General features: G+C 47.5%; 1 protein-coding gene across 1 annotated transcript in view; it reads right to left on the bottom strand.

Moving 5' to 3' along the window:
- Nucleotides 1-18,305, bottom strand: part of ESYT1 (extended synaptotagmin 1) — a 179,329-nt gene that overhangs the window by 43,199 nt on the left and 117,825 nt on the right. The window contains exons 7-19 of the mRNA XM_030196761.1: nt 17,067-17,122; nt 9,922-10,042; nt 9,662-9,838; nt 9,412-9,494; nt 7,893-7,941; nt 7,668-7,757; nt 6,410-6,505; nt 6,087-6,155; nt 5,857-5,943; nt 5,625-5,774; nt 4,690-4,848; nt 2,323-2,493; nt 610-692 (exon numbers count right to left, since the gene is read on the bottom strand). Of these exons, the coding sequence (XP_030052621.1) occupies nt 610-692; nt 2,323-2,493; nt 4,690-4,848; nt 5,625-5,774; nt 5,857-5,943; nt 6,087-6,155; nt 6,410-6,505; nt 7,668-7,757; nt 7,893-7,941; nt 9,412-9,494; nt 9,662-9,838; nt 9,922-10,042; nt 17,067-17,122 (1,391 nt within the window). The remainder of the gene's footprint in view (nt 1-609; nt 693-2,322; nt 2,494-4,689; nt 4,849-5,624; nt 5,775-5,856; nt 5,944-6,086; nt 6,156-6,409; nt 6,506-7,667; nt 7,758-7,892; nt 7,942-9,411; nt 9,495-9,661; nt 9,839-9,921; nt 10,043-17,066; nt 17,123-18,305) is intronic.

Raw genomic sequence — 18,305 nt, 5'->3', positions numbered from 1 at the left:
AAGACAAACTTCAGAAAAACTACGGATATAAACAACCTTTGTCTGAAATACTGGGGTGCTGGCTTTCAAAGGGGTTTCCAATACCACTATTCCAAACATTTTTTCCTACAAAGAAAAAAAGGGACAGTGTCATCTGTAGATATCACACAGCACTGAGAAAGGGGGCGGGGCAGTGTAGTGCTGGCTACAGCATCACATGGAGGAAGAAGGTAGGGCCAGCTGCAGATATCACACGCTACTGGGAAGGTGCCAGTTCCAGATTTCACAAAGTACTGGGAATGAGGGAAAGGCAGTGCCAGCTGCAGATATCATATGGAGGAACAGGGGAGTGCTGCTGCAGATTTCACAGTACTGGGTAGAGGAGGGGCAGTGCCAGCTGCAGATATGGCATGGGGGAAGGACATTGCCTGCTGATGAGGGGTGAGGAGGAGTAGTGCCAGCTGACGGCATGGGGCAAGGACATTACCTGCTGGTAAGGGGTAAGGAGGGGCAGTGCCAGCTGCAGATATGACATAGCATAGGATTGGGGGAGAGGTAGTGACTGCTGGGTTACATTTGTGATATGAAGCCAAGGTATTTGTTTGTCATTAAATCTTCCTACTAACCAACCTGCCCAGGAAATCATCTTTGTCAATGTCCTTATCAAAGAGCTCAAACACCACCTCTTGACCTGGAACTTCATTTACGATGACCTGGAAGAGGAAGCACAGCCCTTGAATTGGAGGTAGTGGAGGTGGCCTGGACAAGGAGGTTGGATTTGACAGGAGACGACCTGGCATCATAAGGCTGATGCCATCTCCCCCATGAGCCGCACCCAAAACAAAGCAAATAAATTATTAGCTGCTGCATCCACATTGTTGTTCACTGTTGGTAGCATTTTTATTTTATCTCAGTTATATTTTGAAACATGCCAGTTTGTGCAGCATACAGATGTACACAGAGGAACTATCACAACGGAATAACCTTTCATCGGTTAGATTAGTAATTAGTTCCAAAAGGGGCTGGTTATAGGGACATCCTAGCAGGCATTGTATTCGGCAAGCCCCAGGATATTTTATTCCAACTGAGGGGCCAATGTAGAAAACCCTGAGATTTAGCACACGGCTGTAACGCATCTCAACATGTGGTTTCTAATGCAAGCGTAAAGGAAAAAAAAGCGTTGATCCCCAATGCAGGGAATCAAACAGCATATAGATATGTTGTGTGCAAAAGTGTGCGGTAATGTGGGAGAGTATGCTGGAAACTTGTGCCCACAGACAGCTATATTTTGCTCACAAAAGCCCCCAAATTGTATCAGTAGTTGGATTACACAAACATACATATATGCACATAAATACCGTCAGTATCTGGAAAACTAATTGTGCACAGGGCTTTAATGCAATATACTATGCACACATGCTGGAATGTTATTTCACACAAACATCAATATTATTTGGCACAGAAATATTAACTGTGCTGGACTGCTGCCAAAATGCAATACATCTCCCCCAGCACCTCATCCCCTGCCATTTATTTTGAACCATTTCCTTCAATAAAGTCAGACAAAAATTTGCAGGTACTTCATGTTCACAGTAAAGAGAAGAAACACTATGAAATCCTCACTACCACTGGCCACTTAAAAATGAGCTAAACTTTACTCCTTCTCAGACCTGGCACTAAAACCCCTACGCTCAGCTTTTGCAAACGTAAGCCACATTGAACCCGAGTTTGCTTGGGATAATGTGGGATACAAATATAAAATATTTTTAAAAATCTATCCTCCACCTTTTAAGGCACTATCTATCCAACTGGAATAACTTTGGACTTTTTACAGATGGACCAGGCATAGGCAGTCCGTTATTTCTAATAAGCATTTGCTATTGTTTTGGATGACTCAATATGGCGGCAAGCTCCACCTACTGGCCTCAGCCCATATATCGGGCCAAGCACGCTCCTGCCATCTCCTGCCCTTTTAAACCTCCTTGGCCTGGCCCTGTGCCCCTCCCCTGTACCTCTTGAATACACATACTGTACAATAACAATTCCAAGACCCTGCTTGTGACATCTGTAACAAACAAGACACAGTTCACAATACTGGATCCCAGAGCTACAAAACCTTCTATAAATCAAGACTTCCTAAAAGAAATAAGATATAGATCTTACTGAAACAGGGCTGGCAGCGAAACAGAGCATATAGAATCCAGAGGCTTGGGTTCCAATACCATCACTCACACCAGCCTCACCCTGTGGTCTACAGTAAATCAATGTACCTTATTCCTTCCTTCAGAACCTGCAGTGTAATGTTTCGGTGACACCACTGCCCCAAAGACAGGCTGAGCTCACCTCGTACACCTCCTGCCATTTGGGGTTCAGCTCCTCTTTGATGACCTTGCTGCGGAAAGTTTTCCCACCAGCTTTGATCACAGTGTATGGGTCTGACTTCCCCTTCCTCATCATGAAGTTATCTTTGGCGATCAGGTTCTCTGCCTCCAGCAGGTGAATTCGTACTGTGTGCTGAGGAGAAAGACTTTAGTCACAGAGGCCAGGAAACTGACTACATAAACAAATTCACAATACTCCACGAATCCCAATCAGGTTTCCGCTCCAACCACAGCACCGAAACAGTTCTAATTACTCTATTAGCCAAATTCAAACAAGAGATTGCAACAGGCAAAAGCGTACTTCTCCTACAATTCGACATGTCTAGTGCATTCGACATGGTGAATCACAACATTTCGAGATTGGTGGAAGTGTACTTAGCTGGATCAAAGGTTTCCTAACCAATAGAACATATCAAGTGAAATTGAACTCGAACATATCACCACCCTGGAAAGCAGACTGTGGAGTACCTCAAGGATCGCCACTATCACCACTCCTTTTCAACCTAATGATGACCCCACTAGCCAAGTCCTTATCCAATCAAGTCCTCAACCCTTTCATATACGCAGATGATGTCACAATTTACATCCCATACAAACGTGACCTTACAGAAATCACCAAAGAAATCAATCTCAGCCTAAACATCATGAGCTCATGGGCAAATGCATTTCAACTAAAACTTAATGCAGAAAAAACACACAGTCTCATCCTCTCATCCCAATATAACACGAACAAACCCACCAACATAACCACCTCAGACTACACCCTCCCCATCTCAGACAGCCTGAAAATTCTCGGTGTCATAATCGACCAAACCTCACACTAGAGAGCCATGTGAAAACTACAACAAAGAAAATGTTCCACTCAATGTGGAAGCTCAAACAAGTGAAACCTTTTTTCCTGAGAGAAATATACTAAGCCATCTAGACTACTGTAACGGTATCTATGCGGGATGCAAAGAACAAATCATAAAGAAACTCCAAACTGCTCAAAACACAGCAGCCAGACTTATATTTGGAAAAACGAAATTCAAAAGAGCCAAACCCCTACGAGAAAAATTGCACTGGCTCCCAATAAAAGAACGCATCGCGTTCAAAATCTGCACCCTGGTTCACAAAATCATTTACGGAGAAGCCCCGGGATACATGACAGACCTCATAGACCTACCAACCAGAAACACATCAAGATCAACACAAACATACCTAAATCTCCATTACCCAAGCTGCAAAGGACTCAAAAACAAAACAACCTATCCAGCTTCTCCTATATAAGCACACAACTACTGAACGCATTACCAAAAGCCGTGAAAACAACATATAACCACCTGAAATTCCAGAAATTACTAAAAACTAACTTGTTCAAAAAGGCATACCCTAACGATCCAACTTAAATGCCTTAACCCAACAACACAACAAAACCAAAGATCATTCTGGACATAATGGACATTACCTAACTCTTCTTCTTACAACTCCCCAATGTGTCTGTCACTCATGAACTTTACTACAACCTCACTTTGTATTTGTTATAGCCGGTATTGGCGATCGCCTCTACGGTACCATGTAAGCCACATTGAGCCTGCAAATAGGTGGGAAAATGTGGGATACAAATGTAACAAATAAATAAACAAATGAGCGGTGTATCAGTCACAGCAGTGAATGGATTCCCATTGGTTGTGAGATATATGCAAGTCAGACTTGTGAAACTGGATAGGTAATGGTAGGAGAAGGAATCCTTTCGATATATTAGGAAATGCTGGTGCTTTTAAGATAATTGATGGTGTTCCTGTCCTACGCTGGGGCAGCATGTGTGTGAGAAACCAGTGTGTGTACCTGCATTGCTGCTGCCTATGCTGAGCCTGTTCTATGGTGTGACAGTGTGTGTGTGAAATTTGCACACTGCTATTTGTGCTGCTCCTGTTCTGTGGTGGGACAGTGCGTGAGTGTGTGTGTATATATGAGGGAAGTGTACCCTGCTGCTGTGTGTGCTTGCACTGCTGCCGCCTTTGCTGTTCCTTTTCTGTTGTGGAACAGTGTGTGTGTGTGTGTATGTTTGCACTGCTGCTGTCTTTGCTCATTCTGTTCTGTGGTGAGGCAGTACATGTGTGTGTATGTGTTTGCACTGTTGCCTTCTTTGCTGTTCCTGTTCTGTGGTTGGACAGTGTGTATTTGCACTGCTGCCGCCTTTTCTGTTCCTGTTCTGTGGTGGGACAGTGTGTGTGTGCATGTGTGTGAAATTTGCATGCCTCCTGTGCTGCACTGTTACAGCAGTCTTGAAAATAATGTCTATTGCCAGAAGATCAAGTTCTCTGCAAGACAAACCAAATTGCCATACCTCGGTTCCAAACTGGGCGCTGGGGCTGGCCTTGGTGGGTTTAGGTGCTGCGTCTACACTGCTGCCAATGTATGCCTTCTCAGCAGCATCCCCCGAAGGGTCAGTGACAGGGCTGGGTTGGGGGGTGAAACAGACTTCAGGGGAATCTAGATACAGAATCTGTAAGAGCCAAATGGGAGAGGACATGTAATTCACCATGATCCTGAAAATACAGCAGCCCTGTCAGAAGTTTGCCATAGGTTGGGGATATTACAAGAGGTGATGCAGAACAAAGCTTTATGTATCTCCAAAACAGACCCATATGCAAGGCTCAAATTCACAGACCCAGTGCAGAGGGCATTCCGTGTGGTATAACCCAGTCTCATCTCTGTCAGCAGAGGCCAGCCACGCACATGACCCAGCCAGATTTAAATTACTAGAGGGCGAGGGACATACAGAGGATGGAGAGAGGTAAGAGACAGTGGAAGAACAGTGGATGCAGAGACACACATGAAGAGAGGAAAGAGATGACACAAGCGGCAGGGAATCTGTTGCTCTTTATGTGAATGGATCCTCAGAAGCTTAGCCGAGATTGAGTGGCAGAGCTGGTGGGGGGAGGTGGGGTTGGTGGTTGGGAGGTGGGGCTAGTGCTGAGCAAGACTTCTACGATCTGTGCCCTGAAAATGGCAGATACAAATCAAGGTAATGTATACACAAAAAGTAGCACGTATGAGTTTATCTTGTTGGGCAGACTGGATGGACCGTGCAGGTCTTTTTCTGCCGTCATCTACTATGTTACTATGTTTAAGGTGGATGGATACACAGCAGGTACAGATGGGGGCAGAGCACCAAGTCTGGTATCAATCTCAGGCACTCTTATCATTAGAAAGGGCAGTGGGGGCATTTCAATTAAAGTTCAACATCAGGGCCCTACTCCAAAGAGAAGCACCCCTCACCCGCAAGACGATCTTCATGAAAATGCGGCTGGCAGACCCCGAGTGCTCCAGCTGGAATCCTTGGTCCAGCATCAGTTTGTCTTCGCTCAGAAGTCGGTTCAGTGGCAGCGTTAGGGAGCCCAAGGTCAGTTGCCGGTCATCGTCCTTCACCTGCAGATGGAGATCAAGCGGGTGAGAACCATTCACCTCTCCCTGGTCACATAACGTGCTCTTAGGACACAGAGATGGGTACCTGAATGTCCAGGTCCTGCCGGCTGGGGTCCTGCAAGAAGAAGTGGAAAGCTTCTTCCCACACTGGAGAATGTGAATTCAGAACTGCCTGCAAATTATCAAGAAAAGACAAGCAGGGGTCAGAGGTCAGTGGGGGGGATGGGGGAGTCGGGAGTGTGAAGCTCAAGGCTCAGTGACATTGTGAGGAATGGTGGGAGATTTTTTTTTGTGGGGAGAGACAGAAGCTCTTACCTTGCTCTCCCGGGTCACATCCTGCACCGAGAGCTGCACCATGGGGCTGGGGTCCTTGTTCTTCTTCAACTGAGGAGAAGAGAGGAACAGTGAAGACAGGAAAGCTGCAAGAGGAAAGAATGTGCCCGCAAGAGGAGTTTCACCTGTTCCATTACTTCTCTTTAAAATATTTCTTGTTGAGAAGCACTATACAGAAGACAGCTATGCATGACCTAATCCTAACTAGGCCCCTCCCTGGATTACCTTTACAAGGATTCCCACCACCACAAACCCAAATACAGCAAGATCTGTAGGAGCGAGGCCTGCAAACTCAGGACACATACTGGAAGGTCCTCTGCTTTGTCTAGATAGACAACCAGGATGGCTGCTGAGGGCTCTTCATGCGACTTGGCAGAGATTCCTTTGTTCATCTGGATGACCTGGAACAGAAACAGAACAACTTCCAACAATGCCACTGCCAACAGGAGCCATCCCCTCCATCACTGCCTACAGGAACACATAATGTTGATCCTCCTGCCTATCAGAATTTGAACACTCAGGAGCACACAGGACTATTAGCCAGTCCCCCAAATATGAGGCAGTCAAAAACAGTTGTTCTATTTACTCCCCCACCTCCTCTCCTCTCTTCCAGGCAACTCTCCCAAACCATTAATACACAGGGTGACTGACTATACACCACTCTGCACCTGGATTAGCTTGCTAAACATACTGTAACTTAGACTAGTTTCTTATATCTTGTTTAACTGTACAAAAAACTTGCCTTGAGTTTAACCACTCATCTGTTTATCCCAACTGACTCTGTACTATCCATCTTGTCCCCATCTACATATCTGTACTTGGCCCCTCGGCTATATGGTAAGCTGTATTGTAGAAAAGTATTAGTATTGTAGCTATGTTATTTGAATGTTCTAATGCGTGCTTATTAGATGTTTCATTAGTATTATGCTGACATCGTATTATATCTCTGTTATTTTAATTTCAGTGCTGTTAAATGAGTATATTTTTACACCATTTCATGGCAGTGCTATTATTAGGTTTTAATTTGCTATTCTCGTTTACCTCATTTATGGTATTTATGTTTATATTTGGTCATTTTACTATTGTTATGCTGTTAACAAAATTGTAAGTTTTATGTTAAACTGTACCTGCTGTACACCAGCTTGGGTGAATCTCTTCATAAAGGCTGTTAATAAATCCCAATAAATGAATGAATGAATAAATAAATAAATAAATAAACCTGCAGGTACAGAAGGGGAGGAGCTGAAAAAGGAAGCAGAGTAATTGTCTTCTTCACTGCACAACAGTGTTCTGTGTTTTACAGAATTGTTTGGGGGATAAGAGCAGGGGAGAAGGGTGATCATGGTGTTGAATTTAATTATCATATTCTCAGGAGGGAGGAGGAGGACAGCCATAGGGAACCAAGCCCCACAGGTCTGAATCCAAATCTTTTAAGTATCTAGCAATGCCTCGGTGAGACTATGGAACTGCATATGCAGCATCTTGGGCTCATTCCTCTATCAGTCCCCTGGGATTACTATGCAATAAAGAATCTGGTGTCTGTGGCAAAAGCTTCACCCCTACCTGCTCAAGTTTAGACGAAGAAGCCAACAGCGAGAGCCATTCCAATCTGAGGTGTACACTGCCCCTCTTCACATCCTGTAAGGGGAACCACTGCAAGAGAACAAACATGGTCAGAACTCCCCAAGAGCACCTCCAAAATTCACCTGATGCACTTCTCAAGAAGAGTTATGGCTCACCCATCTCCCGCCTGCCCCCCCCCCCCCCCCACCCCAGCCCTTTTCTTACATTATCTACTACACCAGCACTCTTAACTTCTCCAAGGTCCAACTTCATCCTGAAAGAGAAAGAAAGACAGTAAGAAAAGGAAAGAGGAGAATAAAGGGAGACAGAGAGAGAGGCCAAACAGGATGGTGAAAAGTGGAGAATTAGCGCCAGACTAGTGCCCACATTTGCTTGCGTCCCAGGATCAGAGCCGGCGGACGCGTGTAACAACGCGCTCACTGACTCTGAACGCTAATAGCATGCAAATGCATGCTAAACAGGGACATTAGTATTCCACCCCAATGCTCAGTGGGCAGCGCACCAAACTAATGCACTGCTACTGCTGTAAACCCTATGCCAGCTCGGAGCTGGCGTTAGGGTTTACAGAATATTGGGGAGGAATGGGGAGCCTGTCCAGCATGCATCTGCATGCTAGCAACCCCCCCCATCCCTCCAACAGACAACCTGAACCCAAGAGCCACCCCCCACCCCGCAGGAGCCCCTCCCCCTCCCCTACAAGCCAGCAACACAGGGGCTGGAGGTCTGATGGACCTGCAGTCCCCCCAACCCCCCCCCCCCCCCGACGCAGGGGCACAGAGAGCTGGAGATCCCTCCTCACACCCAATAAAAGTTGATCCTTTATGTGATTTCTCCCTCATATGGAATGGAAGTCCCACCCAGTGCATTCCAGAATGCACTGGGTAGGGCAGGGTGCCGCCATTTTGAAGGCGGAACTGGAAGAGGGAGTGTGCTACTCTCTCCTCCATCACGGAGGTACGGGGGGAGAGGGGGCTTCTAGACCATCGGGGGGGGGGGGGGGGTGGCCCAGGGCAATTTTGGGGGATGTGAGGAGGGGTTAGGGGGCTGGAGATCCACCACATCTTTAGCTCCATGTGCCCCGGCGTTAGGGGATGGCAAACAGGGCAATTGGCCTGGGCCCTCATACCATAAGGGGGCCTCAAACCTGCCTCAAGCTAAAGGAGGCATAGGCTGAAGGCCAGATTTTGGGCCCCCTCCCTGGATTCTGCCCTGGGCCCCTGAATGTCTAACACTAGCCCTGGTTGGGGGGGAGGCTTGGGGTGGCATCTCCTCCGTTTGACAGGTCCAGGCTTTTCACTGCTCAGACTTGTCAAGCTAGTGTGGGAGGATGCGCTCAGACACAATCCTCCTGGCACTTTACCCCTATGATCAGAGGTAATAGCGTGCCTAAATTTGCATGCTATTAGCTCTGATCATAGGAGCAATATAGCCTTGCACTGTTGTAGCACTATTTTTACAGCGATGTTTGGAACACTGTGGGGCTTCTGATCACTGGCACTAATGAGAGGAGCAGGAAAGGAGATGAAATGTGCCTGGGTCAGGAGCTGTCCTGCTGTAAATTCTCATTCACACAATCCCCCTCCTCTTCTGTTCCCTCTCCTGCAGATCCTGCCCCAGGCAGCAGAGAATGGATGGAGAAAAATATCCCAGGCTGATGGTTTTGGGCTCCTCTTCATGTTCTTCCCAGTCCTGGAGGCTCCCCATCACTTGAAATATCTCTCACCTGCCCATGAAGTCATCTTGATCAGGATCCTTGTCGAAAATTTCCACCTCCAGTTCCTGCCCTGGGACTTCATGGACGATTACCTGAAGGAGAGGCATAAATGTTGAAACACAGTGAATGTGAGTGGATAAGACCGAACAAAAGCTAGTGCACCAGAGTGAGTCCACGAGAGTGAATGTACTAGAATGAGCTGCTGTAAGCAAATCTTCCAGACGAAGAGCACTCTGAGCTCTTTCCCTGTCAGTCGTACCTCATACATTTCATGCCACTTGGGATTGAGATCTTCATCAATGACTTTGCTGGTTAGGACCTGCGTGCCCACCCGCACAACGGCATATGGGTCCGACTTCCCCTTCAGAATTCCCTTCACATATGTGTCTAACGAGACCAGATCTTTGGCTTCTATCAGGTGGACGCGGATGATTCCCTGCAGGAAAGAAAGATCATGGGGTGAGATCAGAGGAGGGAGGAAGACAGAGGCTCATAAAGTGTGAGGAGTGGTGTAGCTACCCTGGGCAGTGGGGACCGAAGCTCTGCCACACGCAGGTTTGGCACTAGTGGGACGGTCAGACGATTGGGCAACACCAGGTGGCCAGCAAGGATGTCCATAACCATGGTGTCCGACATAACACTGAGATAAAAAGAAGAAAATAGAGATCATAATTCCAGCTCATAACTGCACCCACCACCGATGCACCCCCTCCCTCCCGATGCCCCCTCCATCTACACACAGCCTGAGCAATCTTCTCTTCAATTCTCCCCTGTTCTGCTTGTTATAAAGGAGCTTTATAGTCCTGCATTTGCTCACTTACCGTAAAGTGGGGAGGAGGGGACAAATGTGGGTGGCTTCCAGTAAATTGAAGCCTCCTGAATAGGCCAATCCCGTCCTGGTGTTGCCCCACGGCATGTATAGAAAGTGAAGTTACTCACTTGTTCTCCAAGGATAGCAGGATACATATTCTCACATATGGATGATGTCATCTGACACAACCTGGTGCGGATGCTACCCAACGTTCTTTAACTTTAAGAAGCCTTTGGCAGCATCGCACAGTGCATGTGTGAGTGCATTTCCACCAGGCGTGAACGTGCAGGACCAGCAGTACAGCAACAATGCTAAACTACTACTACTACTACTTATCATTTCTATAGCGCTACTAGATGTACGCAGTGCTGTACACTTGAACATGAAGAGACAGTCCCTGCTCAACAGAGCTTACAATCTAAAGAATACAACTCCTAGGGGAGGTGGTAAAAGATGTGAGAATGCATGTCCTACTGTCCTAGGAGGACACCTGAAACAGGTTAGTAACTTTCTCTTTCTCCGAGGACAAGCAGAACATTGTATCTTACATATGGGAATTCCTAGCTACCAGGCTAACCAAGGAGCAATTAGATCTTAACTGCTAACTGGCTTTCCTTTAGTCCCTCTAGACTGGCACAGATGGAACCAGCAGATGGAAACTGAGAACAAATTGAGCTTCAAGTGAACCTATAAATGGGATGTGCAGTCCTCAGGAAACCAGTCTATGCCTATCAAAGCAGATGACCCATAGGACTAAACAACAAAGAGAAAACACTCCAAAAAGAAATCAAAATCTCCATCAATTGTGCCACCTGAATCCCCTGACCGAGGCTGTCTGCACTTCTGCTGCCAAATAGGAGGAAAAGGATACACTAGCCCCAACCACCTGCAAAAAGGCTGGTACGGGGCTGAATCCTGACACTCTCCTGTGTCCTGTATTTTTTTTTTGTACAGTACTGAAAAAGAACGGACAAAACACTTCATGAGAGCGTCAGCTATAAAACCCCCCCGAAAACGACAAAACTACCATCTGCTGGAAGGGCTCGGTGCCGGTCTAGAGGGTCTAAAAGAAAGCCAATTAGCAGGTAAAATCTAATTGCTCCTTCCATAGCAAAACTCTAGACTGGCACAGATGGGAAATACCAGAGCAGTGACCATCATGGGTAGGACCAACAGAGCTGCGCTGTCAGCACCCTGGCTCCAATGACGCATAAAGGAATGAAGAGAAGACCAGGTTGCAGCCTTACACATTTCCATCAAAGAAACCAATGAATGCTCCACCCACAAAGTCGCCAAAGCCATTACTACTACTTATCATTTCTATAGCGCTAATAGATGTATGAAGCACTGTACATTTGAACATTACGACAGTCCCTGCTCAACAGAGCTTAGAATATAATCACGACAGACAAGCAGGACATGCAAGGGATAAGGGAATTACTAAGGTGGGAATGATAAAACAGACATGAGTACTGAACAAGTGAATAGGGGTTGGGAGTTAAAAGCAGCTTTAAAAAGGTGGGCATTTAGTCTAGATTTAAAGATGGCCAGAGATGGAACTTGACGTACTGGCTCAGCAAGTCTATTCCAGGCATATGGTGCAGCGAGATAAAAGGAACGGAGTCTGGAGTTAGCAGTGGAGGAGAAGTGTACAGATAAGAGAGATTTACCTCATGAACGGAGTTCCCAGGGAGGAGTGTAGGGAGAGATAATGAGGGAGAGGTACTGAGGAGCTGCAGAGTGAATGCACTTGTAAGTCAATAAAAGGAGTTTGAACTGAATGCAGAAACGGTTAGGGAGCCAATGAAGTGACATGAGGAGAGGGCTAATACAAGCTTAGTGACACTGGCGGAATATAAGTCATGCAGCAGTATTTTGAACAGATTGAAGGAGAGAGAGATGGCTTAGTGGGAGCCCTGTAAGAAGAAAGTTGCAATAGTCTATGTGATAGGCAAAAAGAGTGTGGATGAGGGTTTTGGTAGAGTGCTCACAAAGGAAAGGACAAATTTTGGTGATATTATAGAGAAAGAAACGGCAGGTTTTAGCAGTCTGTTGAAAATGTGCAGAGAAAGAGAGGAGTCAAAGATGACACCAAGGTTACAAGCTGATGAGAAAGGGAGGATGAGAGTGTTATCCACAGATAGAGAATGGGGGAAGAAGAGAGGTTGGTTTAGGAGGAAAGATAAGAAGCTCAGTCTTGGTCATGTTTAGTTTCAGAAGGCGGTGAGACATTCAGGCAGCAATGTCAGACAGGCAGGTTGATACTTGGGCTTTGATTCCTGCTGAAATTTCTGGTGTGGAGAGGTAGATCTGGGAGTCATCTACATAAAGGTATACTGAAAACCATGGGATGAGATCAGAGCACCAAGGGAAGAAGTATAGATGGAGAAAAGAAGAGGTCCCAAGACAGAGCCCTGAGGTACACCAACAAAGTGGAGAAGGATCCACCAAGTATACACTAAAAGTGCAATGGGAGAGATAAGAAGAAAACCAGAAAAGAACAGAGCCCTGAAATCCAAGTAAGGACAGGAGTAGGCGGTGATCAACATTGTCAAAAGTAGCAGATGGATCGAGAAGAATGAGGATAGAATAGAGACCTTGGATCTGGCCAGAAACAGGTCATTGGAAACTTTAGCAAGCACTGTTTCAGTTGAATGAAGAGAGCGAAAGCAAGATTGAAGTGGTTCAAGAATAGCTTGAGAAGAAAGAAAGTTAAAAAAACGGTGGTAAACAGCACGTTCAAGTATCTTGGATAGGAAAGGGAGGAGGGAGATGGGGCAATAGTTGGAAGGACAAGTAGGGTCCAATGAAGGATTTTTGAGGAGTAGAATGGGCCTTCAAGAAGGAGGTAATAGGCTGTTTCTGAAGTAAATAGGCAGATGCCACTGCCTCCCTCACCCAATGGGCAGAAGTGGTCTTAGACGCCGCCTCGCCCTTTTGTGAACCCCCAACAACACAAACAGATGATCTGAACAGCAAAACTCGAAAATCACCCTCAAATAGCAACAGAGGGCTCTGCGGACATTCAAACAGTGCAAGCCCTTCTGCTCCTCCGAGCCAGACCTGTCCCCCAAGATGGGCAGGGAAACCTGCTGATTGACATGAAACAGAGAAACCACCTTGGGCAGAAATGAAGGAAACATTTTCTCCTGAAAAAACTGGAGGAAAGGCTCCCTACAGGACAGAGTCTGCAACTCGGAAACACGCAGACCAGAAGCCAAAGCCACAAGAAGCACAGTCTTCAACGTCAAATCCTTCAAAATACAGGACCCCAAGGGCTCAAAAGGTGGCTCTAAGAGGGCGGACAACACTAGGTTAAGATCGCAAAGTGGAACAAGCCTAAGATCCGGAGGATAAATAAGATGTATGCCCAGAAAGAAACGAATCACATCAGAAAGGGACCCCAAAAGACACCCCTGAATCAGGCCCCAAAAGCAGGCCACAGCCACCAGCTGCAGCTTCAAGGGTGACAAAACAAGACCTTTATCTAGGCCAGCCTGTAAGAAATCAAGAATCTGGGGAACCGCAGCCTGCAGTGGCACAATGGAACGGTCTCCATACCAGTCCTCAAACACTTGCCAGGCGCAAATACAGGCAAGAGAAGTCGAACGCTTCTTTGAAAAAAGCATAGTGGCAACCACTGGGGCAGAAAACCCTTTCTTCAACAAATGCGCCCTCTCATGAGCCAAGCCGTAAGCAAGAACTGAGCTGGATATGACATGAGCACCAAGCCCTGACAGAGAAGTCCCATCACCGGTGGAAATAAAAAAGGATCCGCCACTAGAATCCAAATTAGGTCTCCGTACCATGGCCTGTGTGGCCAATCTGGCACCACCAAAACCACCTGGCCAGCATGACGCTGAATTCAAAGCAGAATTCTGCCTATCAAGGGCCAAGGGGGGAACATATAAAGCAGGCCAACGCTGAGCCAAGGCTGTAGCAGCGCATCTCCACCTGACTGTCCTTCCGTTGGCTGAAGAAGCAAGGAACCTGAGTGTTGACGTTGAATGCCATGAAGTCCATGACCAGGAGGCACCAGTGGTCCACTATCTGAGAGAATGCCTCTGGACTGAGCTTCCATTCTCCAGGAGATGGGTCCGGGAGATGTTGACTGAGAAAGTTCGCTTGCACGTTGTCCACCCCGGCGACGTAAACTGCAGAGAGACCTACCAGATGAACTTCCACCCACATGAGAAGAGACGCTTCTTCTGCCATGGACTGGCTCTTCATGCCTCCCTGAATGACATAGGCGACTGCCGTGGCGTTGTTGGATATGACTCGCACCGCCATTCTGACTAGTTGAAAGGCTAGGAGGGCCAGCCAGATCGCTCTCAGTTCTAACACATTTATTGATAAACTTGGTTCTAGAGGAGACCACTCCCCTTAAGCCACTTTTCCCAAATAATGCACCCTCCCCCCAGCCGGATAGGCTGGCGTCTGTTGTCACCACAGTCCACTGTGGAGAATCTAGACTCGTGCCTTCTGAGAGATGACTCAACACCATCCACCAACAAAGACTGCATCTCACCAGGCTACTCAGAGGGAGGTGATCCTCCAGGGAGTGCGACTGGGGAGACCAGCAGGATAGAAGTGCCCATAGCAGGGGCTGCATGTGAGCCCTGGCTCACTGTACCATCTCCAATAAGGCTGCCATGGAGATGAGCACTTGCAAGTAATCTTTGGCCCTCGGGCACTGGGAGCCCAAAAGAGACATGACCTGCGACTGGAGTTTGCGAATCCTGGCCTCTGGGAGAAAAACTCTGCCCACACTGGTATCGAAACAAACTCCCAAATACTCCAAGGTCTGGGATAGCTGAAGATGACTCTTGTCCAGACTGACTGCTCAGCCCAAGGACTGGAGTATATGCACCACCCAGGCCATAGCCCACACACTCTCTTGGTAAGACTTCGCTCAGATGAGCCAATCATCCAGATACAGATACACCAAAATGCTCTCTTTGTGCAGAGCAGCTGCCACTACCACCATCACCTTGTAAAAGGTACGAGGAGCTATTGCCATACCAAAAGGGAGCGCACAAAACTGATAATGCCACCCCAAAACGGCAAGTGAAGGAAACGCTGATGAGCCGGGCGAATAGGGATATGAAGGTATGTCTCTGTTAGATCCAAAAATGACAGGAACTCCCCAGGCTGCACCGCTAAAATGACTGAGTGAAAGGTTTCCATGCAAAAGGAAAGTACCTGAAGAGCATGATTTACCCCTTTGAGATCCAGAATAGGCCGGTAGGAACCCTTTTTCTTGGGGACCACAAAATAGATGGAATAACGACCTGTGCCCCGTTCCCTCTCGGTCCCTTTTAAGGCCACCAGCTGACGCAGGGTCTGCCGAACCACCCATACTTTACAAGGGGCCCTGCAAGGAGATACCACGAAGATGTCTGGCAAGGGACAGGCAAACTCCAGCGCATAGCCGTCGTGAACCACCTCACGCACCCACACATCCTAGATAATCCGTGTCCACTCCTGGTAGAATTCCTGCAGACTTGCCCCTATGGGAACCAAGGACTGGACCCCGACACCTTCATTGTGCAGGTCTGCCTGAGCCAGCCACCGAAGGTCTGGAGTCCCAGCCCCCCCACCCAGTGGCTCCTCACAAAAGGACTGCACTCTCTGAAAGAAACAGCTATGCTGACCACCTCCTCTAACTGGCCTATAGCGACGTGCTTCCCTAAACCTAGATTTCCCATACATGCCTCTGCCCACTGGACGAGGCCTATCCTCCGGAAGCTAAGGAACCGTAGTCTCCCCTAGACTTTTGACCAACTTATCCAGATCCTTATCAAACAATAGGGAGCCTCAGAAGGGAAACTAGTTCAATTTAGACTTGGACGCCACATCCGCCAACCAGCCCCGGAGCCACAACAACCACCAGGCTGCTACACCAGGAGCCATAGAGAGGACACATGGAGCAGGTCATACAAGGCATACAACAAGAAGGAGGTGCCCATCTCCAATTTGGTAGCCTCCTGATCCACTAAGGACCAATCATCCGAATCTCTGTCCAAAATGTGTTCTGCCCAACGAAAACACACCCAGGCTACCAAACTACCGCAAACAGCTGCCTGAACAGCCAAGGCAGTCACATCGAAACTCTGCTTAAGCAGCACTTCCAGTCGACTATCCTGGGGGTCCCTAAGGGTGGAGCCACCATCCACAGGCACCGTATTCTTCTTGGCGACCACTGAGATTATGGCATCCACCATGGGGGACGCAAGGACTCCCGATCCTGCTCCGAAATGGGATAAAGGTGAACCATGGACTTCACTACTCGAAAAGGAGCATCAGGAGAAGCACTCACACTAGGCAGGACGCACTTGCATATGCACAGTGCCATGCTGCCAAGGCATCTTAAAGGTAAATTATGCTGGGTAGCTTCTGCACCAGGCTCCGACATCACCCATATGTGAGAAGCAATGTCCTGCTTGTCCTTGGAGAAATGTAGTTCCAATTCTGTTTTAAGCAAATCACAACTGCAAGTCCATGTCTGCAACACTGCAAAACCACAGCTGGATCAGCTTGTTTGAGTTGATCTAGGTGAAGTGATAATCCTAACTTGGAGCTCCACTATCCTGAGAAAGCTCACACTCGGGCACATTCTTATACTAGGACTGAAATTCATACACTCACTGGCACTCGCGCTCATGCTTATATTATAGTGCTCAAACTCGCACCCATGCACGGGCACTCACATTCACAAACTCAAATGCTAGTTACGCATGCTGATACCCACATTACCATTCAAAACTATAACAGTACTTCAACTGATATTAACACTCACACTCACACGCTGCCACTGATGTTTGCACTCACATTGGTGCACATGCATACTCACTTGAGTCCTGGAATATCCAGCAGGTTTGTGAGCCCTGTCCAGTCCAAGGTCATTTTCTGAAAGGGGAAACAGAGAGCCATGGAAACTAGGTTAAGGTTACATTCTGCACGGTGGAGGAAGTGACGTCACTGAGTAAGATGGAAGCCTGAGTTCAATGCTCTACCTCAGGCCCAAGCATTTTGCCTCCCTAAAGCAGTTAAGCAGTGGGTTTTTACCTCCCTTTGCTGAGTGCTTTTCAGTGCTAGTGTCGCAGTTTGTGATGACGACAAAGCGAAAGCTGGACAATAGGAAAATGGCAGTGTGAGACGGGGAGCGGATGGTGGGCAGGAGTGCACGTGATGCAAGTGTGCTGGAGGAGGAAGGGTGCCCTGTGCTGCATGAGGAGCAGAGCCCGCTGCTCATGCGTACTGAGCCAGGGATGAGTGAGACTGTGGACAGAGTTACCAAGGTGAATATGTGAGTTTGGATGATTAAGATGAAGGAAGGACGTCACCGCTACTGATGGCAGCTTAGCTCGATAGCTCCCGATCCACGAGGCCATAATAAGCAATAAAAAGCGGCCATCGGGTGTTTTGAACGGCGAATATCACGTTCCCACGGACTCTGACAACCACCCGACATGAGCAAAGCACAGTCGTCGCGAATTAAAGAACCGGAGAAGCCTGCAGGCAGCGGTTCCAGTCGGGCCTCAAAGCGCCACGAGGTAATGGCGCCGGGCTCACCATCAGACTCAGATTTGGCGCTTTCGTTGGCAGAATCACGCAAGCCACCGGCAAAAAAGGGAGTCTCGGCTGAACTTCGGCAGATACTAACCGGCATTCAAGAAAACATTCAAAAATCAAAAGATGAAATATTGGAACGAATGGATGTGCTGAGCTCTGATTTAAAAGAACTGGGTGGCAGAGTGGAGGATGTGGAAGTAAGACTGGAAGAGCATGCGGAATCCCTGGTTTCACACGAGGCAAAACTACAAGAAATTGACCGTAAAACCCAGGAATTAACCTACAAAATTGACGATCTTGAAAACCGGGGCAGGAGAAATAATCTCCGCTTTCGAGGAGTCCCTGAGGGAGGAGATACGGAGGATGTTTCTCGAATTGTGCATACCTTATGTGCCTCATTGCTGGGTGACGAGGAGGCCGATGCAGCTTCCATTGAGTTGGACAGAGCGCACAGAGCCCTGGGCCCGCGACAAGATAATAAAGTGCGAGACATCATTGTTCGGTTCCATAAGTTTGA

The sequence above is a fragment of the Microcaecilia unicolor genome, chromosome 3, assembly GCF_901765095.1.
Source record: "Microcaecilia unicolor chromosome 3, aMicUni1.1, whole genome shotgun sequence".
In the NCBI taxonomy this organism is placed as follows: domain Eukaryota; kingdom Metazoa; phylum Chordata; class Amphibia; order Gymnophiona; family Siphonopidae; genus Microcaecilia; species Microcaecilia unicolor.
This window is presented reverse-complemented; position numbering and strand designations above follow the sequence as displayed.